The following is a 24866-nucleotide window of genomic DNA, read 5'->3' on the forward strand; positions in this document are numbered from 1 at the left end:
ATGAAAAAAATATGGCTTTTGTAGAATAGAAAAAAATAAAGAAATTCATCATGGGACTTACTGAAGAAACAGAATAGGTATTTTATTAAAAGAGAAATATATTCCACAAATAATGATGTTTTTAATACGATGATAATAAGTAGTAGTAGACAGGGTTATAGCCACGTATTTTACTTCGGAGAGTCATGATCTGACATGAACATTGCTAAAACACCCCACAGGGTCCCCCACATACAGCTCCTGATCGTCATAGTTGGACATTTAAACAATAGAAGAAAATGCCTTTTGAAAAATAAGATTAGATTACTGTGTAGACAAAAATTGAAAAGACAGTGAAAGTACTGAAAAAGAGAAGGGGAAAGGAGGTCTGTTTACTAGGTCCTTTTGTAAGCAGGGAACTGAAATTTATTCCGTGAAAGCACAGAAATAACATAGAATGTTCTTAGGACAAAGGGAAGAACAGCTATGATCAAGATAAATGTTAGATGGATGCTTTAATTTGGATTGGATGCTAACCGCTAATAAATCATTACGTGGGCTATTGTTTGTCTCCTTGCTTCAGAACACAAACTTCTATTATTGCCAATGTCTTTATGAGTCTTGCCATGGTAGCATCTTACTTATCTAGATTACATACAGAAAACCAAAACACAATTCACAAAACAGGTTAGGGAAAGACCCCATCGGTTGACCCACAACTGTAACATCATTTACTTATTGTTAAATTTGAGCTTCCTATTCTATCCAAATCCATAAAATACTTAATTTATTCTTACCAGATAAAGGAAGTAGCATTTGAATAAACACATTTTTCAAAAACAATTTGCAGCATGTTTATGAAGAAACTTTTGGGCGTTTCAGAAAAAATGGCGTTAAGTTGGGAGATTAAATACTGATTTTATGATTTTGCTGGCCATTTAAAATAAACAATCTCATGAGTCTGGCTTAAATCTGGGATGCCTCAGTGTCTTTTTCATTTTTTTAGGTCAAGTCAGATTGCTCAGATAGCTCTTTTCTCACTAATCCATTATAATGTGCTGAAGAAGACCATTTGATCAACTACTTAACAAAAATAAAAGTGACACTTAAGTGACTGATACTCCATGAGTAAAGGTTGAACTTAACATTGTATTTACTATGTGTATTACAGGCATTATATTAATCAATGTGAGAAGGACAAAAAAAAAAAAAAAAAAGGGAAAGGAAAAAAAATCCCTGATCCTTGCCTTCAGTGAAATTGTAATAATTCAAGATCTCAGGGCACCTGGGCGGCTCAGTTGGTTAAGTGTCTTGACTCTTGGTTTCAGCTCAGGTCATGATCTCAGGGTCCTGAGATTGAGCCCCAAATTGGGGTCTGCTTCTCTCTATCTTCCTGTCACTCTCCCTTTGCCCTTCCCCCCCTTGCACATGTGTGCACGTGTGTGCTCTATAAAATAAATAATCTTTAAAAAAATTAAAGATCTCATATTGAAATGTTAGAAATACTATACAAAGATGCCCACCTCAGGCATTTACAGAGCTATGCCTCCTGCCTATCTCTTCCTGCACCTCCTGACTCTTTTCCTGATCCATTTTTCCCCAAAGCACTTATCACTGTCTGATACCATATAGGCTTTACTTATTTTTCTACTTCATCTTCTCAGACTAGACTGTAAGATGCTAACGGGCAGGGACTCATTTTGTGCACTTCTGTGTATCCAGTGCCTGGAATGGTGCTTGGCACTTAACAGGTACATAAACGAGAGGACCATTATTATTTTCATTTCCTAGTCTTCTGGCTTGGATTTCCTACGATACAACTGCATTTTTCCCATCAAGCTTTCTCTTATGCACCAAGTGCCCTGGGTTACAATGTGATCCCACTTATCAACTGTGATACTAAGTGAGTTATCAATTTCTCTGGGCTTGGGCAGAATGGGACCACAGAAGTATCTGTGGGTTGTTGTGAGAAATGAATGAGGGAATTCATATGAAGTACTTAGCACGGTGCCTGGCACATAATCAGTGTTCAATAAATTTTGGCTGTTACTGTTCTTATCATTATAACTATTAAATTATTTTCTTATGTTGCAAACAGGTCACCAATTCTTTTTTTTTTTTTTTGAAGTACCTCGTAATTAATGAAACTGGGGACACTGACATTCAGGGCTAAGGTTACATGTGGTTCTGCTAAAAAAAAAAAAAAGCTACTCCCCCCACTCCCCGTGGGTTGCATTTAGGGAGCATTAATTCTCCTCTTGTGCTCCCATAGGACTGTATATACCTCTGTGTAGCAATCACCACACTGTATTTCAACCAGCTGATTATCTTCAGTGTTCTCTGCTACATTATGGGGTCTTTTAGGGAATGAAATCTCTGTATCCTATCACAAAGCAGGCACTCTATAGATGTTTGCCCAATGGATGAGTTACCGTATAGAAATGAGACTTATCCCAATATTTGTAGTCACATCACACATGCACTTTCATTACTGTTTCAAAATTACATTTCTCAATAGACAGTCTAGACCTAGAGAGTAAGGGGAGAAGGTTTTAGTGTTGGAGGGGGATGCAGAGCTGTGTGTATGAGAATAAAGGCAATGTGCTGGAGGTCAGTGATGTGCAGCAAATAAAAAAGTGCTTAGAAGACAGATATAAACCAGTTCTTATTTTCTCATAAATGGTTCCTCCATTTCAATAGTAATGATCTAATTTATATCCATCCCACTTTATGGAAGTGTGATTACCCAGGGAAAAATTCTAATAAAAACATACTTGATAAAAGTTGAAAAGCACAGTTATTAGAAATGAGGACTCTGGAAGAGGTAGAGGCACAGCTCGAGGTCTGAGCGAATGTAAGCATCAGAAAAAAGCTCACGATGTTAGAGGTCCTTAGGTATTTAACACCACAGCAAAAAACACTTTCAAGGAACTAATTTTAAAAGCCAACCAAATGCCAAGTATTTGATAATGCTAAAACCTGTATTCAAACGATAAAACCGTATGGTGCTTTACACAGGATAGAAAACAGCAATTTGTACCTCTGCAAAAAGAAAAGAAGCTTGAGACTGGCAGATTTGATTGCTGAATTAGCCATTTAGTGAGTACTCAGAATAAGAGATCAGAGAGAAAAAGCCCAGTATCATGAGGCTTCTATATCTAAAGCTATCACATGCTGTGAATCTATCCCTTTGAGTAATGTTTCTCATTAGGAAGGTACTTACATTAGGTCTCAGTCTAGCCGCCAGATCATAATACTTCTCGGCTGCTTCGTTGAGGCTGGCCTGTCTGTTAAAGATTTAAAAAAAAGAAAAAAAAAATCGAACTATAGCATTTATTTTAAAATTGCAGAGAGGTGAACCAGAATCATTATGCAGCAAGATAATATTAACTTAAAAATATTACAGTTATACCAATCAAACCATAAGTTGCCTAAAGCAGAAAAAGTACATGAAATTGAATGCATGCAATGGACCTATTGTCTTTAAGGCATTATAAATAGTATCTCAACGTAATCCTATTCAATAGTTATTATTAGTTTAAATTTACATATTAGCAATTAGAAATGTTATTTTTATTTTCCAAGCTAACCCAGATAATGTTACAGGGTTGGGATTCTCCAGGTTCAACTGGATATCCCAGAAAAATCTTAATTTTTAAAAATAAAATGTCAAAAAATTCTATATCTATCTAGAAGTCCATTTTCTTTCCAATTCAGGTGGGGAAACTTCCATTGTGTGCAGCCTACAGGGAAAAAAAAAAAAAAAGGCCAGATTCTTTCTCTCCTTGCTCTCTGCACCAGAGTGCACCCATGACATAGACTCAGCTAATTGGATGTTCCTGCTTGGGGCTTTCATTTCTGAATGAGAGACAGAAAGATGAAAGGATGGCTAGAATTCCCTGACAATTGTGGAAGCAATAGGCTATATCCTGATCAGACTCTTCCTGTAAAGAATTGCTACTGCATGTCCTTCCTCTTGACCCCTCCAAGGCTACCCTGTTTCCTGCTGATTCAAGCCATGTTCTCTGGCTTTAGTGAATTCTGTCATCCTTGAAATAGCCAGTTTCTCTTGACTACCACCAAATACCATGAGTGGAGCTGTTGACTTATATAAATAAGATACACACTGAATTTTAGTAAGTTTATACATTGGCTCTTCTTGCAATTCAAAGCAAACTCCTAGGATCAGCCAACTGGTTAGCAGGAGAAATCAAATGTCAGGGTCCTGAAGAAGCCTGGCCAATTAGCCATCAAAACCACAGTATGTTTTTCAATCATGCCATGCTGCTTCAGGAAATCTTCAAAGATGGTAGGTAATGAGGGCTAGAAGCTCTTGCAGTTGTACTCTAACTGGTCTTGGGGTCTGCAATTAAAATGGAGTAGTTTCTATTGAAACTGTGATGTTAAAGAAGCTTCTGATGGAATTCAATGGAATATTACTCAGCCATAAAAGAGAATGAGATCTTGCCATCTGCAAGATGGATGAATCTAGAGGGATGGAGGGTATAATGCTACGTCAGGGAGAGAAAGATAAATACCATATGATTTCACTCATGTGTGGAATTTAAGAAACAAACGAACAAAGAAAAAGAGACAAGCTTCCCCCCATAGACTCTTAAATACAGAGAACAAACTGGTGGTTGCCAGAGGGGAGCTGGGTAGGTGGATGGGTGAAATAGATAAAGGGTATTAAGAGTACACTTGTCTTCAAGAGCACTAATGCACAGAAACGGTCAATCATTATATTTAATCACTATATTGTACACTGGAAACTAATGTAACACTGTATGTTAATTATACCTGAATACAAAATAAATAAATACCAAAACAGGGCAGGCAGGAATCAGGGAGGAAAGAAGCTTTTGAGGTGAGAAGATGACAGAGAGGTCAGGAATAAAGAGGAGAAACAAAATTAACTCTCAATTAGAAAATCACATTTGGTCTTTAAAAGAGAAGGTTCACTAGCCTATAAAATTGAATTTGCACTTTCGTCAAGTGCAAATAAAAACTATAAAGACATATCCCATGCAACCATATAAATTATAGGAATAACTGAAGATAACATCTCTCTGGAGACCAGGACATATTTTTCTAATTTTTAAAGGAAAAATAATTAGAAACACTGCTATTTTTAATGGGGTTATAGAGAAAGTAAAAACCCTTGACCTAAGGCTCTACTGGACTCATGGCAGTTACAACGTGCTGTTGCAATTTATATTCTCATAAATGTTGGAAGTTCAATTTCAATATGTCAAGAAAAGTACTTTAGTCTGGTATGAAACAGTAAAAATTCCCTTGCTAGGGTATTTAATGAAGGTTCCCTCCACCAAATTATAGAATCACTTTGGTTCAAATTCATTTGGAAATCTGAACCAGAATTCATTAGGTCATGCCCTGGAAGGGTTTTCTCCAGAGGAAAATAAAAGGCAGGGAGGTAGGAAATTAGAGTAACTTAATACTACAAAGAAGTTAAGTTACTTTGAAGCAAAATCAACCAATACATGTCTAACATGGAAAGCATAGCAAACATTAATATTCATCTTTACGGACATCCAAATTCATCAGGTAGATAAGGATCAAAGAGAAACTGAGGAATTCATTGGATGACATGCCTTTAAAATAATAATCAACACAAAAGAAAAAAAAAAAAAAAAGGTTTTCTCCCCCGAAATGGTTGTTCATTTTTAAAGTCTTTATTGTCTTTAGTGGTTTAATTCCCAAAGGAAACATCTAGTTTAGAAGGCTTAGTTTCTTAAGCTAGAAGTAGAATTAATGATATTCTAATGAAATAGAAAAAAAAGAGTTTATTAGATTTGTCATATAACTGTGAAAATTAATTTTCACTCGAGGACAGTAGGGGAAAGAGTGTGTCAATTATACCCACCAAATGTTCATTTATTTTCTTGTTTTATTCTCTAGACAAGAGAGAAAACTCATGAGGAACTGTCCAATGTCCACTTCACAGTGTATGCTGTATTTCACACTCGCCTGCAAGAAGTATCATGGGAGTGCTTAATAAATCTTAATTGCAAAGATGACTGAATCATTAATCAATATTTGAAAACTAAGGAAATTAACAATATTCTGCTAGTTGCTTAGGGGATTCTTGAATTGTCAAGAATCGCAACCACTGCATTGTTAGGACAGACCACAGGACTCAGGTTGCCAAGACTATTAGGATAGAATTATTTAAAGAAGCTGATGAATAACTCTTTCTGAATACCCATATCCTCTCTTTCTTCACTATTTCTTCTCTGGGACAGAATTTCTAAATCCTCTAACTATGTGTCACTTACAAAATACCAGGAACTGATTATTCCATGTTCCAGCAACACCATGAAGGAATTGCTATTCCTATCCCCATTTTACAGATGGTTACAATGAGGTTTAGAGAAGTTGATAACTCCCCCAAAGTTATATAGCTGGAAAGTGATTGATCTGGATCACAGACTCTACAGCGAAGTATCTGAACCACAGGATCATGCTGATATCTTTGTATATACTGGGATGTAGCCGAATGATATGTGATACATTGTTCTGTGGCAGTTGACCCCAACAATTTCTACATCAAATACTAAGAAAGGAAGAGAACTTGCCTTTTGATTTTAATGTTTAAAAGCCACAATTTAAGTGTAAGAGATAAGATTTGAAAAGGGGAGAATACGGAGGACATTTGTAATTGCAGGTTTTACTTCCCGCCCACCTCCATCTCCCATATTGATGGAAGTGCACTTCAGTAGATCAAACTGAGCAGATGATAGTTTTAAGAACGGAATGAAATGTACTGTTTTGTTTTGCCTTGTGTACCCCCTAAAAGGGGGAAGGGGAGAAACTGAGGGGAAAGGCAAAAAAATAGGGAATGAGGAAAAGTGAGAAGAGGGCTGGATACTCACTTCCTTACCCCCACCATCTCCCGTTTTTAGGGAAGGGTCACAATTAGATATGGAGGGCAACCGTAAGTTTCCCATGTGTCCAAGTAGAAGACTCAGAAAGTAGGTAAAGGGGAAAAGCAGTTGGCTCTGCCAAGAAATCTCCCAGGCCAGATGTAGACAACCATGTGTTTTGACCACAACACACCTTACAAAGCCAGGAATGAGATAATGAGTGATAAAAATTATTCATACCAGGAAGCTACACTAGGTCCAGATTGGTGACTATCCCCTTGCCCCTGCAATAGTCAACATAAGGTTATGTCCCATATCATCTATGCCAACAATAGGCTTATCAAATGGAGACACAGATGGAAGCTTCTATCTCATTGCCAACTCCTGCCAATCATATATGTAGGGCCCTCCCCCTTTCACACTATCTGTGGCCTCTTAAGACCAGGAAAGGTAAGGAAGTAGAAAGAGCCTACACGGTATTTGTAAACAGGACTGTGATGTAAACCTTGGATTCCCAAGAAATCACTGAGTTGTGCTATCTTTTAAAAGTCTTTATTTTTTATTCATTTAAAAAAAAGATTTTATTTATTTATTTGTCAGACAGAGAGAGAGAGAGCACACAAGCAGGGGGAATTGCAGAGGGAGAGAGAGAAGCAGACTCCCCGCTGAGCAAGTAGCCCAATGCGGGACTTGATCCTAGGACCCTGGGATCATGACCTGAGCCGAAGGCAGACGCTTAACCAACTGAGCCACCCAGGCGTCCCTAAAAGTCTTTAAATTCAGTTTTTATGCCATCAGTGAAAAGGTGTGCTAAGAGTAAAACAAACAGTAATGAAAGTCACAAACATCACTATCTGATTACTATAGAATTCCATTTTGCATATGGGACTATGAAACTTGTATCTGTTAAAAATATAGAAATATATTTCATATATCTAATTCCCCTCCCTGGTGTTATTTTATAATAAAGTATCTCTTGGAACACAGGTTTATGGCCTAATATTCTTTTTTTTTTTTACTTTTTTATTGTTATGTTAATCACCATACATTACATCATTAGTTTTTGATGTAGTGTTCCATGATTCATTGTTTGTGCATAACACCCAATGTTCCATGCAGAACGTGCCCTCTTTAATACCCTTCACAAGGCTAACCCATTCTCCAACCTCCCTCCCCTCTAGAACCTTCAGTTTGTTTTTTAGAGTCCATCGTCTCTCATGGTTCGGCTCCCCCTCCGATTTCTATGGCCCAATATTCTTAAAAATATATATAAAGAAAATTTGGGAATCAATGATATTGTGAAATAATATACTCTGTGAAATGTTTGAGGGGAATCTAAGAGAATCATTTATAATTACATACATTTGTATGTATTCTGTGAGAATTATAAAATTAAAGGTTGCTAAATTCAATATTCCCTCCTTGAAAATACAAAAAATAAAAACTAGTAGCATTTAGAAGACTATAATTATTAGCAGCTGTGAATTGTCAATTTTAAATTAAAAATTATTTAATATGGACAATAACCACTGTTTGACTCATACAAAAGATAACACTTTATTAAAGTCTTGGTGATTATTCTAAGATAACCTATAAGCTTTCTTTTTCTCCCTCTTCCCTCTCCTCCCCCCCCTTCTTCTTCTCTCTCCTTCTCCTCCTCCTCCTTTTTCTAACTAGAAAACTGTCTGTCCTTATATCATGAAAGTAAAATGAATAGTAGCTGAGTTTTTCTGGGTTCTTGCCAACAGCTAAACTGAAGTGTAGCTTAAGTTACTCGAAGCAGCACTAAATTTTAATTCTAATTGATAAATGCATAGTAGGAATAGAAGTAGAATTGAGATAAACAAGGACATAAAAATGTGTGAAAAATCTTAAAATAGCAAAACTAGAGTCACACATATATAAAAACAATGCAGTAGAAAAGATCCTTATAATGAAACTCCTAGAAGATACTGTTTATGACCACCAAGCCATCTTAAACCAAAACCTCTCTGTCAAGACATCAAAAATAGCTTTATGATCTGTCAGTATCCATCCCAGTTCAAAACATAAAGATTCACCATCTTTTATGGAGGAAAAGAGGCTGATGGTGTAATTTCACAAAAGATTCCTCGGAGTTCAAAACTTCTTGATGCCTCATGAGAGTTTGAGCTCATTCTTTCATAGCCTCGAATCCTTCAGGGCTGCTAAGGACAGGTTAAGCCTATGTCTAAAAAGATCCCATAATGAAATGCACTGGGAAAATTAAAAGGGAGGAAATATTTATTGTCAGTGTCAACTATTATAATGTTCATATGTAGTATATAACTCCTTATGTTCAGTTTGTAATGCTTGGGTGGGGAGAAGGAGTTGGGAGGGGTGGAAAGAAGAGAGACAAGATAGAACTTGCTTGCAGGGGTGGTCGAGAACCAACATTGTAAGTATCACCTGGGACTTGTCAGAAGTGTAAAACCTTAGGCACCACCCAAACATACTAAATCAGAATGTACATTTTAACAAGATCCCCAGGTGATCCACAAGCACGTTACTGTTGGAAAGGCACTGGATTGGAAGATGCTTACCTTCAACTTCATCTGCTACTGCCCTTTGCTTTAAAGACCTTCCAACTCTTTATAACTTAGTTGAAATAAGCCCCCTTTGGGCCAAAGGTTGGCACTAGCGTACAATTTATAATTGAAAAATCCAATGACTTTTCGAGGGGTTTTTGGTAATTTTGGAAGTATTAAAGAAGAAAGTCCTAGAGAGCTTTGAAAAAAAATATATCCAACATATGTGTGTGTGTGTGTACATGTGTGTACATTCCCAATCTACTTTGAGAAATAATCTGATTCAGTTCCTTTTTCTCTTAAGAATTTAAATTTTAAATCACTTTCAGTGGAATTTATATAGAAATTAGTACACTTAAGTTCTTGACTTTTAATATATTTAATTACATAAGATTGTGTCGAGCACAGAAACTTAAAGGTAACTATTTTTTCCATATGTTCATTCTGCTCTCTAGAAGTCAGGGAAGCAATGGGAACCAGTTGGTGCAGTATAGTTTTGCTTTCTTTACCACCTCAGGGAGCAATGACAACCTGGGCCCTCAGTCCTAGAAAAACCGTAAGTTCATGCTTAGCTCAGCTGTAAGTGTGTCCTTTGTCAGACACTGTACCATTCTAAAAACTTAATATCCCTTTAAGAGTACAAATGTGGCATTCTCCCTCCTATGAATGTAAATCTATTTTCTAAAATTTATCATAAAGAGGTAATTTAATAATATTGGAAGGATCTTACTATTAAGGATTTACATATTTGGTAACCTAATACTCTATAAATTCTTTCTCCAACAATACATTCAAGAATCACAGCCTCTGGGTAGTCACCCAGCTACAAAGACATGAGGGAGCCAATGTGACACAGTGAAAACAGTATTATACTTGGCCAGAGTACACTAAATTCAAATCCCAGCTTTACCACCTGTGAGAAATATTGACTCTCTTTAAGCCTCAGTATCTTCATATGTAAAATGGGAATACTGTTCTCCATGTCACACATGTGCGAATATAACAAAGAGAGTGACAGATATAAAATGCAAAATATAGTACCAGACAGACAGGAGATATTTAAGTAAATGCTACCTTTGTTCTTCCCTTAGTCTGTAAGTGGATTAAAAAAAGATTTTCTGCCAATGCCCATGAATGCTATGAATCAGGTAAGGTTTGTTTTTAGTGCCTCTGGAATTCCTCCCTTTATCAAGTATCTTTGTGCTCTTTCTAGTTTCTAGTTCTAGGAGAACACTGAATAAATTCATCCATACAAAATGCTCCTAACAGAATAACTGATTCAATACTTTCTTCTTACAACTCTATAGATATAATTTGACTGAGTTCTAGCAATTTGAATTCCTTTGATATTTTCCTTTGATGATAACCAATCTTCTTTTTTATAATACTCTCATCTGGAAGCATCCAGTACTTTTCCCATTTTATTTGAAGTACTAAAAATGTCAACACATATAGTTTAATGTTCATTATGTGAGGGCCACTCAACATCTGTGATCACCCTCTCTATAAATATATTTAGTATTTAGCTGCAGTGTGGATCCTAACTTCCCAAGGCAGAACCCAGAAATTCCCTCTCCTTACGACTTACTAGTAGCCGAGATTCCAGCACATGACTCACGTTCCACCAATCAGATGCAACTTCAAGGGACTCGAAGTCAGAAGTAAGCCTAACAGGGAGGCAGCTGCGCCCAAGAGAATCATCCAACTGACATTTTAAGTATCACCTGGGACTAGTCAGAAGTGTAAAACCTTAGGCACTTGGGGGTGGTGCTTGTGGGTGATGGTGGCAGAGCTCGGGACTGTAGAAGCTGCTGACTCCCAGGGAAAGCCAGATAGATGGTCGGATATTATTTCTGACTATGTATGGTGCTCTCAAGCCCGAGACTGAGCCTGTGGGCTATAGAATACTCTTTCATAAATCCTGTTTCTGCTTAAACTGGCAAAAGCATATTCTCTAGTTTGCAACTAAAAAGTGTGACCCATACATGGAGACAAGTTTAGGAGTCGATCTATTTTCAGCAGTTTTGCTTTCAATATGATCATTGAAGGCCTTCATTCTAGCTTCGAAATTTCCTCTATTTGTTGATAACTGCTTATGTGTTCCATGCTTGCCTTCAGAAATTTTCTATTTATATTAACATTTATATATACAAAAACCAAGTAAAACTATGAAACAATATATATATAAATGCTAAATATAACTACTTACACATATACAGCATATAATTATATACACTTATCTATAGATATACAAATAAAACTACATATCACATACTATATACATACCACATATATACTTACATGTATATATATACCTGTATACTACATATAATTATACTAACACATATGTAATTATTAGTATACATATAATGTTCTCATTCTATCCTCCAATCTTTTTTCTTTTCAGTCATCAATTTGATGTCTTTAGTACTTTACATTAAACCGAGAAGAGATCTATAACTTATATTTAAATTATCAGTCTCTCAATTTTGCCCTGCCTCCATTGCAATTATAAACTCAGAGATCCTGTTAATCTCTTAGTAATCTTTTCTAATGTCATATTGTTCCTCTTCCAAACTACTTATTTCATTTTCCCAGATGTATTCTGTGTCAGTTAGGTTAGGTTAGGTTACACTGTTGTAATATAAATACATCCTAAATCTCAGTGAATCAGGACAACAAGGTTTATTTCTCACTCACTTACTCAGTGCAGGTGAGTAGGGAGGTTTGTCCCCCTTTGGTCATTTCAGGATCTGTTTTCACAATTTCTAAGTCAGAAAAAGGAAAAGCACTGACTCTTAACAGCTTTGGCTCAGAAGTGACATACATCATGTTCACACACCTTCAACAATCCAACTAAGAACCATGAAGTTCTTCAACTTGGAAGAAGGCAGAAAAGTACAATCCTAATATGTTTAATGAAGGTGGAAGGCTTACATAGTTGGTGAACAGCATTGATATTTCCACACCACATAGCATTCTTGTGAATCACCTTGATAACAGGAATTATAGATGTTCTAAGTGGCTCTTAGGTTTTAATGTAAATCTCACTGCATAGATAAGGGCTCTTTACTTGGACACATCTGATTTGTCGTTCTTATCTGAACTGCCAATTTGAAATCCAGTATTTCAAAACTTTCTATGTGCTGACTCTACAGAGAAAGATCATTATCCACTATTGAGAGTTGAAATGGGTCTGTTAGAAATTTGTCAAATTTCAAGCCTCTTGAAGGTCCCAATAAGATAAAGATTTGCCCCTTGATGGCTAGCCCCAGGAACTCTCCTCTTCCAATATGGTCTCATCTAAGTGCAATGACTTTTTTTTTTTTTTCTATTTGTGATGAGCAGTTTTTCCTCACTGATAGATTCTTTGGGTCATTTCATTGGGAATTAGCTAAGGAAAGGGAAGTTAAATATATATGTTCAAAACATTTCTTGAATCATAACATTTCCTAAATTGCTGATTTTGGATATGAGGGTAGCCATTAATACAGCTAACCTAGACACAACCAGGGAGGCATCTACTCTTTCCCTCATACCCTGCCTCATACTCTTACCTCACCCAAACCCTGCCAATTTTGTCTTCTAAGTATCTTGCAAAAGAGAGCTCCGAGGGAAGAATTAATATCAGAGTCAATTTACAATAATTTGGCATCCCCAGAGGAAATTACATGTAACAATAAATAAGCAAGATCTTGATAGCTAAGGATTTTGATAAGGTTGCATTCAAGGCAAAATGAGTAACCTTTCTTACTCCTTCCAGCAAAGTCCTAAATGCTCTTGGTGAATAAGGAAAAGAGGCTGGTATACAACTTGCACGGTAAGTGCTCAAGAAATACTTGAATTTAATAAAGTCGAAAAACAGAAAAACTAAGTAAAAACATTCATGGGGCTGCCACCAAGCAGAGTAGGATATAGCCAGGCTGCTGTGGTCATAATTGCAATCAATATTAGGAAAGCGCTGACTGACTGCACCTTAATGAGGAATGCAGACTGCAGAAAGCTAGAAAGAAGGTTCTGAAAAACAAACCCTAAAGATTTCCACATCGCCAATGTATAATAAAAATTTTCCACTGGTTTCTAGCACTATGGTAACTAAGGAAAAGTTGGAAGTGATATATTTAACAAGGACCTTTTTTGTAACTTTCTCATAATGGGTTTCCACTGATAGACCTTGAATTTCAGATACTGATTTAATATGTAGCAAAATACCTTGTTGAGGAAAGTATCTCTTATGATTAAGATGAATTAGCCTGTAGAAAGCTGTGCTTATCCATCCTTGCAAACGGTTTACTGTGACTAAAAGCACAGTGTTTTATTCATGAAGAAGAGAAAGTCCTCTCCCTATAACAGCACCTAAGCCTGTCATGCAAATAAAGGTGTCTTTTTGAAAATTATCCTTGCATTGAAGGTTCTTCAGATTGGCTATAGTTTACTTTTTTTAAGATTTTATTTATTTGTTCGAGACAGAGAGCACAAGAGAGAGAGTGAGAGCAAGCACGAGCAGGGGGTAAGGGCAGAGGGAGAGGGAGAAGCAAGCTCCCTGCTGAGTAGGGAGCCCAATGCAGGGCTTGATCTCAGGACCCTGAGATCAAGACCTGAGCTGAAGGCAGACACTGAATGGACTGAACCACCCAGGCGCCCCTGGCTATAGTTTATTTTATAAATATACCAATAGTTGATTGAATGCTGGTTTCTCTTTGTAGATACCAGCTTTAGGAATGCGAAATGTTAAATGTGGAGTGAGTGCATTCAACTGAAACCTCACAGCACAGAACTAAATACACACACACAAAAACACACACACAGAAAATTTGAGTAAAACTGGAGAAACGCAATAAGACCAGTGGATTGTATCACTATCAATATCCTGCTTTTGATACTGTACTCTCATTCTACAATATATTACCATTGGGGAAACTGGATAAATGGTACAGGGCATCTCTCTGTCTTATTTCTTACAACTGCATATAAATCTACAAGGATCTCAAAAAGTAAACAAAACTACTTTTCTTGAAAGCCCGTGTGTTAAAGCCATCCAACTGTGAAGCCATTTCTCTGGTATTTTCCTTCCCTAGTAAGAGTAATCTACATAATTACAAACCTATTCCTAGAGCCAAACCCAGAGCCCATAGCGTGGATGTCAGCTAATGAAGCATTTAGGTGAAGATTTAATCGAGTGAAATTCAGGTAAGAGTATGGGAGAAGGGGTATACATATTGCTAACAGAACAAATAATGCTTTTAAGATGTCCATCGACAGATGAATGGATAAAGAAGATGTGGTATATATATACAATGGAATATTATGCAGCCATCAAAAGGAATGAGATCTTGCCATTTGCAACGACGTGGATGGAACTGGAGGGTATTATGTTGAGCGAAATAAGTCAAACAGAGAAAGACATGTATCATATGACCTCACTGATATGAGGAATTCTTAATCTCAGGAAACAAACTGAGGGTTGCTGGAGTGGGGGGTGGGGTGGGAGGGATGGGGTGACTGGGTGATAGACACTGGGGAGGGTATGTGCTCTGGTAAGCGCTGTGAATTGTGCAAGACTGTTGAATCTCAGATCTGTACCTCAGAAACAAATAATGCAATATATGTTAAGAAAAAAAAAAGAAGAAGAAGAAGATGGTAGCAGGAGGGGAAGAATGAAGCAGGGGAAATCAGAGGGGTAGACGAACCATGAGAGATGATGGACTCTGAAAAACAAACTGAGGGTTCTAGAGGGGAGGGGGGTGGGAGGATGGGTTAGCCTGGTGGTGGGTATTGAGGAGGGCACATTCTGCATGGAGCACTGGGTGTTATGCACAAACAATGAATCATGGAACACTACATCTAAAACTAATGATGTAATGTAGGGGATTAACATAAGAATAAAAAAAAAAAGAAAAAAAAAACTGTATAAATCATTTGAGTTTCTTTTTTTTTTTAAGATTTTATTTATTTATTCATGAGAGACAGAGAGAGAGAGGCAGAGGGAGAAGCAGGCTCCCAAGAAGCAGGGAGCCCGATGTGGGACTTGATCCCAGGACCCTGGGATCATGACCTGAGCCGAAGGCAGACGCTTAACCATCTGAGCTACACAGGCGCCTCATTTGAGTTTCTTAAAAACATTCTTCTTTAACCTAAAACACCACTTATGGATGCATTAACTTTCTTTTTATGTTCACAATAAAAATTGTTGATCTACCTTTTAATTGTTTTGCTGTTATAATCAGCTTTCATAATATCTTTCTGAAAATAGAAGTACTAAAAGTTCTACAAAGATGTATCATTTCCCTACATAGCAACAATGCTAAATACAGCACCGTTTTGAGACTTTGATAGCCCTTAGGTATATTTGTACTTGACAATCCTCTCCACCACCAAACATAATAAAATGCATTCACATGCGACATTCAATATAATATAAAACACAAATACTGAGATGCAGTTGGCTAATCAACATGTTTTGTTTTAGACCTTTAAACAGTTATTCATTTTAATTTTGCAATTTTCTTTTTGTATTTTATAGTCATTTTTGAAGGGAAAGGAAAATGGTTCTCAATAATTTTCAGAGTCCTGAATGCTTACATGCCCTACATACTGTGCACATAAGCTATAACGAATAAAATACTCCTGACTGATTTTGGCATGGTAAGACAGCATAATTCACCTCAAGAATGTGGAATAAGGCAGTATGACAGGGTACTCAGTCTACCTATTAGCTTTCCCAAAGCCACAGTGTTGGTCTTCTAAGGTATAGTAGCAAAACTCACCTGAGCATGTGGGCAGCACTGAAAACCACATCAAACTCTGTGCTGTCCAATTCAGCTGCTTTCTTTGCCATCTCAGCTGCTTCTATGAGGCGAGCTTCTTCCAGAAGAAATTGACCTGCAAAGTACAGAACCAAGTGAGCTTCAACTTAGAAACTACTACTCTAATCCTGTGAAACAAATAAAGTCACTACAGAGAAAAATAGAGTGGTAAAAATGATTTGAAGCTAAGATGTACGTGGGCTGCCCATCTATATCTCGTAATTTGGTCCTGTTTTCTATGCCTTTCCCTTCATTGCAGGACATCCCAATGCATCCGTCTGGTATATTCACATAGTTAGGTTTTCTTTTTTTCCTTAAAAAAAAAATCCTGTATAGACTACTGCACCAAGAAATAAAATGGATACAGTTGAAGATATATTACAATTACAATTAAGGGTTGAACTGATTTTCATTATTGTTTGTTTAAAACAGCTTCTGTCTCTGATGCATATGTACAAACAAGGCTATCTATATTGAAATGTATTAACTTCTTATATTTAAGCAGCACTAAAATTATTTTTTTAAAGATTTTATTTATTTGTCAGAGAGAGAGAGAGAGAGCACAAGCAAGGGGAGTGGCAAGCAGAGGGAGAAGGAGGCTCCTCGCTGAGCAAGGAGCCCGATGTGGGACTCGATCCCAGGATCCTGGGATCATGACCTGAGCCGAAGGCAGACGCTTAACGACTGAGCCACCCAGGTGTCCCTAAGCAGCACTAAAATTACTGAAAGAATGTACAAAGGTCCACTGAGCATTTACTTACTCTTAATTAGACTGACTAATAAACATGAAACGAATATTAACACATTCACATTTTGAGATTACTTGCAGGTCAGCTTTGAAAGGCTAGAATTATTGCAGATGGAGCCATACTATTCTGAAACTATACCTCCAGAACTGATATGTAGTGCTATCCCAGAAACATACATAAAGACACACACACACACACAAAGATTTGGGTCCAATTTTAAGGCTAGGCAAACAGAAAGAACAGGCTGTTTTATGTTTGTTTTAGAGCTGGGGATTTATTAACAGCAAAAGTAATGATGTTTTAAGCCCTATCTGACATGGATATTCAAATGAAAACCAATGCATAACAGAGAGATGCTGAAATCATTCATGTAACTTTTGGGCTTGCTGAGTTGTGGTCTGATGATTATTTTTTGCTTTAGGTTTCCTGTTTGCTTAAAGCTCAAGATTTTAACAATATGAAAAAAGTTATAAAAATGATTTGCAAGTCCTGAGCTGCACAGGGAAAAACAAATTTAAAAATGGTAAATGGTAAATCCTTCCTGATGATAGTGGTTTGAAAGAGCCCATTATTTACTGCTTATCTAATAAATACTACAAATTGTCTTCTAACTCAAAAGGACCAGTCCTTAAAACACAAGAGGACATTTTCTATTTTAAGAATTTATAATAAGCCACAGACTCTGCTTGTATCTAAATGTCAATTGGTAAGAAATGGTGAGTAACGATAAGCTGACTTGTTAAAATGAAGTGAGTTTAAAGACCAGGATTTAGAGACCTCTTAGCTATTTCTACCAAAAGTTGTACATTATTTTCTTAGTCTGTCACCTAACATTCTGTGCCGTTCTCAGGTCTCAAACATAATTGTTAGGTCAGAAAATTGTTAAGAACACTGATTTGTAATATAGTTGACCCTCAAACAACACAGGTTTGAACTTTATGGGTCCACTTATATGTAGTTTTTTTTTTTTTTAATAAATAGAGTACAGTACTATAAATGTGTTTTCCTTCCTTATGATTTTAACATTTTTTCTGTAGCTTACTTTATCCTAAGAATACAGTATGTTAACATATATAACATACAAAACATGTGTTAATAGTCTATGTAATCAGTAAGGCTTCTAGTCAACATTAGGCTATTAATAGTTAAGTTTTGGGGGGGTGTCAAAAATTATACACAGATTTTCAACTGTGTGGGGATCATGCCCCTAGCCCCCATGCTGCTCAAAGGCCAACTGTAGTTACACTTACAAACAGAAACACACATTACTTATGAAACTCATGTGTATACTAATTTTAAATATGTTGATATGAGATTCAGCTGAAAGTATATGTGGTTTAAAGACAGTAAAACAAGAATTAGACACTCTATGGCATAATGAAAAATTAATATCTCATCATATAGATCTTAGTAAAGGATACCAGACTAAACCTATTCTTCAGTTAATTACTCTTATTATAAGTTCTCAAAATTAAAACATAATATTAATTGCTACCTGCCTTCAAAGAATAATGTTTACCTAAGTAAATGCATTAATAAATATGTTAATTAATTATGTGATATTTAAACAAAGGATAATGTAGGAGTTTATTGATGGTTCCTTTTCCTTTCCAGACAGCTATTAACTCTGAACTGTGTTCTGTATTAACAGTTAGGAAAACGCAACAATTAACCGAATAATGAAGGTTATTTAGTAAAATTCATTACTCCAGACTGTAGAGGGTAAAGAAGACACACTAGCTCTGGTAAAAAAAAAAAAAGAGAAAAGAAGGACATGATATCTTTACTGTCCACACAGAAACAGAGGACCATGACAAGAAGCTTCGGTGATGAAGATAATGATGCTCGGGTGCCTGGGTGGTTCAGTCGTTAAGCGTCTGCCTTCGGCTCAGGTCATGATCCCAGGGCCCTGGGATCGAGCCCCGCATCGGGCTCCCTGCTCGGCGGGAAGCCTGCTTCTCCCTCTCCCACTCCCCCCTGCTTGTGTTCCTGCTCTCGCTGTCTCTCTCTGTCAAATAAATAAAATCTTTAAAAAAAAAAAAAGATAATGATGCTCAATGGCGTAAGAGGTCAGTTCATGTGCAATGCCCCAAGGGCAAAGCCTTTCAAGCTTCATTGATGCCAAACACATCTTTAATGTTCAATAACAACAAAGGATAACAACATTAACTAGTTGTATAAAATCAAATATACAATTTTTATCATAATTTTAAAACACTTCTTTATGCTTTAAGTCAGCTTTGTCATGCAAAATGCAATTTACAGACAGTTTGCAAGGTCCCCAAACCACACAAAACACGTAACTTTTACTAAACAGTAACAGAAAAAAATCCCCATATGATCATTTTTAACAGAATTCATTCATCAGATTAACATTCAGAAAAACAATATCACAACATATTAGTTAGGTATTTGCATAATTCCCCCCATTCTGTTCTCGACAGGCCATACATCTCAATATTCCAGCATTAGTATTCTGCTATGATAAAGGCATAAAATATTATGCAGTGTGGACCATTTGGTGTCTTTTTTTTTTCCCACTGGACTTGAAAATGTGAACCAAATTTGGAAGTGAATTATTATTCTGCTATGTTATATAATGATTATTTGTTTGAAATATAGCCCAGAATTGATGGAAAATGGAGCAATAAGCATTTCAAATACAGAGAACCAACATAAATAGGGAAACAAAGACACACTAGGTTTCTTCTTAGTAACGATCCAAAGAGCCAATACTGACATATTATTGGGGGAATAATGAGGAACAAAATTTGCCCTTACTTCTTCTGGAAGACCTTGCCTTAAGTCACCAGCTTCAACTATTATTGTTCCCACCTAACACTGCTACCCGAGCCTTTGAACCACTTCTGCTTCCCTTAATACAACCAGCTGTTTCACAGCTTATTTATCCCTATTTATCCTGAAGGATAAATCCTTATTTATCCTGAACTCTCAGGCTCTAAGGTTTCTCTTGTCCCATCCCTATCACCAGTCCGTCTTGCCTACCTATTGTAACTGGACATCTTTTATTTTTAAGCCCTACAACATTTCCTTCTTGGTGAATCTTTCTTTGACCACTCCCCAACAGTATTAGAATTGCTTATGACTAGTTCACTGCAATATAATTTACCATATAAACCAGAGCACTTAAAAGAATAAAAGGGAATGGTATTATTCATGAGGCAGGAATAAAGGGGGTATAAAGCAGAATTGCCTCAATATGGCTATCCCACTTAACAGCATATGTGACAGGATGTGGGTGTCAATCCTCTCATCTTTATCATTACTGGGTAGTGAATCGTTTTATACAATGTCTTTGAATCACTGTTGGCTGAAAGTGATCAATATTAACAAGAGAGAGCCAGGTGCTCTTTACTGAAGAATGTACACATCTATGGAAAGCCCACCAAGACTGAGCCAGATGCTGAGGCTCAGTGGGTTGGAGCAGCTACTTGGGCTTTGATGGTGAGAGGAAACTACAAGGAGGAGCCAGGGCAGTATGGGGAGTGGAAAGGAAAGCAGGCACTTCAAGGAGCCCATCTACAGTGGTAGATTCTGCAAGGTGTGAAAGGTTACATTTTTCAGTGGCTCATAGCCTTAGGGCACATCAGAATCACCTGGAAGGTCCGATAGAACAGAGAGCTAGGCCCCATCATCCCCAGAGTTTCAGATTCAGTGGGTTTGGGGTAGAGCCCATGATTTGTTTTTTTTTTCCTCTTCAAGATAAGTGTACTCCTCAATCCCCATCACCTATTTCACCCTTCCCCCTACGAAACCACCCCTTTCCGGTAACCAACAGTTTGTTCTCTGTAGTTAAGAGTCTGTTTCTTGGTTTGTCTTTTTCCTTTGCTTGTTTGTTTTGTTTCTTAAATTCCACATGTGAATGAAATCATATATGGTATTTGTCCTTCTCTGACTTAACTTTGAGTTATTCTCTCTAGCTCTAACCATGTTGTGGCAAATGGCAAGATTTCATTCTTTTTTATGGCTGAATAATATTCTATTTATATTTATATTCTTCTTTATCCATTCATCTATCAATGGATACTTGGGCTGCTTCCATAGTTTGGCTATTGTAAATAATGCTGCAATAAACACAGGAGTATATCCTTCCTTTTGAATCACTGTTCTCATATTCTTTGGGGAAATACCAACTCATGTGATTACTGTATCATATGGTAGTTCCATTTTGAACTTTTTGAGGAAACTCCATACTGTTTACAACAGTGGCTGCACCAGTTTGCATTCCCACCAGCAGTGGAGGAGGGTTCCCTTTTCTCCACATTCTCGCCAACACCTGTTGTTTCTTGGGTTATTGATTTTAGCCATTCTGACAGGTGTGAGGTGATATCTCATTACAGTTTTGATTTGCATTTCCCTGATGATAAGTGATGTTGAACATCTTTTCATTTGTCTGCTGGCCATCTGGATGTCTTCTTTGGAGAAATGTCTACTTATGTCTTCTGCCCATTTTTTAATTAGATTTCTTGTTTTTTCGCTGTTGAGCTGTATCAGCTCTTTATATAATTTGGATACTAACCCTTCATCAGATATGTCATTTGCAAATATCTTCTCCCATTCAGTAGGTTGCCTTTTAGTATTTTGGATTATTTCCTTTGCTGTGCAGAAACTTTTTATATTTGATGTAGTCCCAATAGTTTATTTTTGCTCTTATTTCTCTTGCCTCAGGAGACATATCTAGAAAAGTGTTGCTACGGCCGATGTCAGAAATTACTGCCTGTGCTCTTTTCTAGAATTTTTATGGTTTCAGGTCTCACATTTAGATCTCTATCATTTTGAGTTTATTTTTGTGTATGGTGAAAGAAAGCTGTCTAATTTCGTGCTTTTGCATGTTGCTGTCCAGTTTTCCCAACACCATTTGTTGAAGAGACTATTTTTTTGCCCACTGTATATTCATTCCTCTGACAAATTCATTTGACAAAGGAGGAATGAACATGATTTGCATTTTTAACAAGTTCCTACTGATGCTGCTACTCCATTGTCCATAGTTTGAGAACCAGTGTCTGATGGGAACAAAATAATTGTTTTGTACTATACTCTGGATGCCCTGTCTGGGATTAGCCACCAGTTAGATTAAGCTCTTCTGGTCAGTAAACAGCATGTGGCATGCCCTTCCCTATATTACAAAGAATAATGACCAGGTTACACATACTCGTGCAGATAGGAAGATACATCTGTATGAATAAGATACATGCAATAAAGACAAGTTTACTCTCTCAAACTCTTAAAATAAGGATATTTAAGAATTTTATCTTTCATATGTAGAACAGTTATGAGAAATCACTTCTCTCTCACATATAGGAAACAAATGCATTCTTTGTGTTTGATAATTGAGCAGAATTTCAAATAAAGAAACCATGAAAATCTTAAGTAAAATATATTTTGTTTTCATGTATATATTATGCTACCACACTTTATCATTGTTTGGTTTATAATTTGTCTTACCCGAGTTAATTATCATCATCTTACTTAATTGTCTTCCATCAAAGGGAGAACAAAGGCAAAAACAAGATGAGAAATTACAAAGAAAAAAAAAGGATTGTGAGTGGAGAAACACAGAAAAGGATATTTAAAGGGAAAGCATTCTCTAGAGGTCCAGATTCAAAGAGTGTTAGGTCTCCCTATAGGCTAAAAAAGGAAGAGGGAAAAACCAGTTGACAGTTCTAGACTCAGGAGCTTTTGTATTACAGTTATACCATTTCTTCTCGGGACAATTCTCTAAATGAACTGTTTAAAATATTTGGTGGATTTTTATCAACATTTCAATATGACAAGCTGGCGAAGATCAATCCTTCATTAATTTCTGGCTTTAAAAAAACTGCCTGAAAGAAAGAAATCCGTAACAGTGTAAGCTGGCCTTAAGCCTAGGCTCAAATACTGCTTTGTAAAAGTTTTGCACATAAACTCCCCAGATTAGTTGGCATTGGCATTTCTTACTAAAATATATGAAAAATTCACTATTCTGATCAATGAAATTAAATCAAGGAGCTAAAACAATCTGTAATAGGTGTCATGATGATACGATTCTCTTTGGGAAAAATCACTCATAGATAGCTTTAAAAAATGTTCAAAGACAAATGAAAATCTTATTTATAAAATAACAGCTAGAACTTAATATTTGCACTAAAATAGTTCCCCTTGGCAGAAGACATCAGACCATCTAAATAGATCTAGAATTGTCTGACTCCTACCACTACCTTGTCTCACGCCATCACGTCACTCTGGATTGCAGCAATAACCTCTTAACCAGTCTCCATACTTCTGCCCTTGACCCTACAGAGAATTCTCAACATAGCAGTCAGAATGATCCTTATTAATAGTGGGAGTCAGTGCCCATCATTCTACAGCTGACTTAGGGTAAGTGAATGTCCTTATACTGGACTACACAGCCTGACAGAGTCAGCAGGGAGTTCCTCCCCCAACCTCTTACCCTATTCTCTGACCTCATCGCCTTTGTCTCCTACTACTCTCCCTCTGGGTCACTTATTCAATGCCTCTCGCTGCTGTCTAATACACTGGAGAAACAAAGACTCCTGCTTCAGTGTTTATTTGCCATTCCCTCCACCGGGAGTGCTCTTCCTCCGGATACCACAGTGGCTCACTCTCTTACTTCTTGGCACACTGTGGGGATTTAATAACTACACATTTAGTAATAGGACTGAATTACCTATATCCCCATGTGCAGAAGCACTTTCTTCATCTGCAGGAGCAAGCTAGAATCTAGCCAGCAGAGGTCGTCACCAGGCACTTTCCTATTCATATCCTCTCACCTTAGAGTGATTTTAGGCAGGGCTGCAGTAAATGGCCACAACATGCTGAGTATTGCAAAATTTCCAAGGTTGCCACTCACCGTGAGGTCTCTATGAACAGTGCCTCTGGAATATAGGCAACATGGCAGCCCTGGTTTTAGATCTCTGAATTTCCCTTGGAATATGACAAATAATCCAGACATCAATCATGCCTTCAAAGATACCTTAATTCCAGAACAGTCCAAACTGTGCAATTTGGCTAAAATCTATTATATCCCATTGTACTTTGGAATAAATTCAATAGTCTGGGAAAAAGAAGAAACTATAGATTAACATATCCAACCCAAGAAATGTATATTGTGCCAAATACACGTAAGATGTAGTGATACTTGCAGTGGAGGACGGGGAAGATAAGTGCAACACTTATCCTTGAAACAGTTTGAACTTAGTAGAGGAAAGAGGAGATTATGGAGAGAGTTTAACCACAAAACGGATATAAGTTTGAGGAGACGCAAGGTCTCACAGGCTAAGTGCATCATATCTGGATGGAGGTAAATATTTGGTTTTGTTCAACTTATAATTAAAATTGAATATACATAGAGTAAAGGGCACAAGTAAGGGTACCACTTGAATTTTCACACAGTGGCTCTGCTCATAAAATCAGCAGCCAGGTCATGAAAAAGAATAGCCAGAAGCACTTGTCTAAACTTTTTCAAAGATTCAGATGATTGGAGCGGGAAAAAAGCCTGGAAGATGGTGGAAATATTTGGGCTGATTTTGGTGACATCTAATGTTAACAAGACAGGTGGGTAAGGCAGAACTGAAGCAAGCCCTTTTTGGAGTGTTTCTACTAAGGAAGGTGAGTAATATACTCCTGATGAGACAGAGTAGGGGATAATGCAATGCTCAGGATTTCGACTACCTGTCTAAAGGAGATGCTGCTAAACAGAGGTTGTTAATGTATGCTAATTAGGCCTGGGAGGATTAAAAATATGGAGGGGAATCATCTCTTTTGCTTCTCTGAAGGGAGGCTTGCTGAATGTCTTTCTGGGAATCCCTTGCATTTTTAGGTATGTTCTTACTCCTTTTTAAGATTTTATTTATTTATTTGAGATAGAGAGAGAGAGAGGGT

The 24866-nt window shown here is 37.0% G+C and overlaps 1 protein-coding gene across 1 annotated transcript in view; it reads right to left on the bottom strand.

Moving 5' to 3' along the window:
* TMTC2 (transmembrane O-mannosyltransferase targeting cadherins 2) overlaps window positions 1-24866 on the bottom strand; it is a 392011-nt gene that overhangs the window by 49584 nt on the left and 317561 nt on the right. The window contains exons 10-11 of the mRNA XM_021689854.1: window positions 16177-16291; window positions 3203-3266 (exon numbers count right to left, since the gene is read on the bottom strand). Coding sequence (XP_021545529.1) covers window positions 3203-3266; window positions 16177-16291 — 179 coding nt within the window. The remainder of the gene's footprint in view (window positions 1-3202; window positions 3267-16176; window positions 16292-24866) is intronic.

Source organism: Neomonachus schauinslandi, chromosome 5 (genome assembly GCF_002201575.2).
Source record: "Neomonachus schauinslandi chromosome 5, ASM220157v2, whole genome shotgun sequence".
NCBI lineage: Eukaryota > Metazoa > Chordata > Mammalia > Carnivora > Phocidae > Neomonachus > Neomonachus schauinslandi.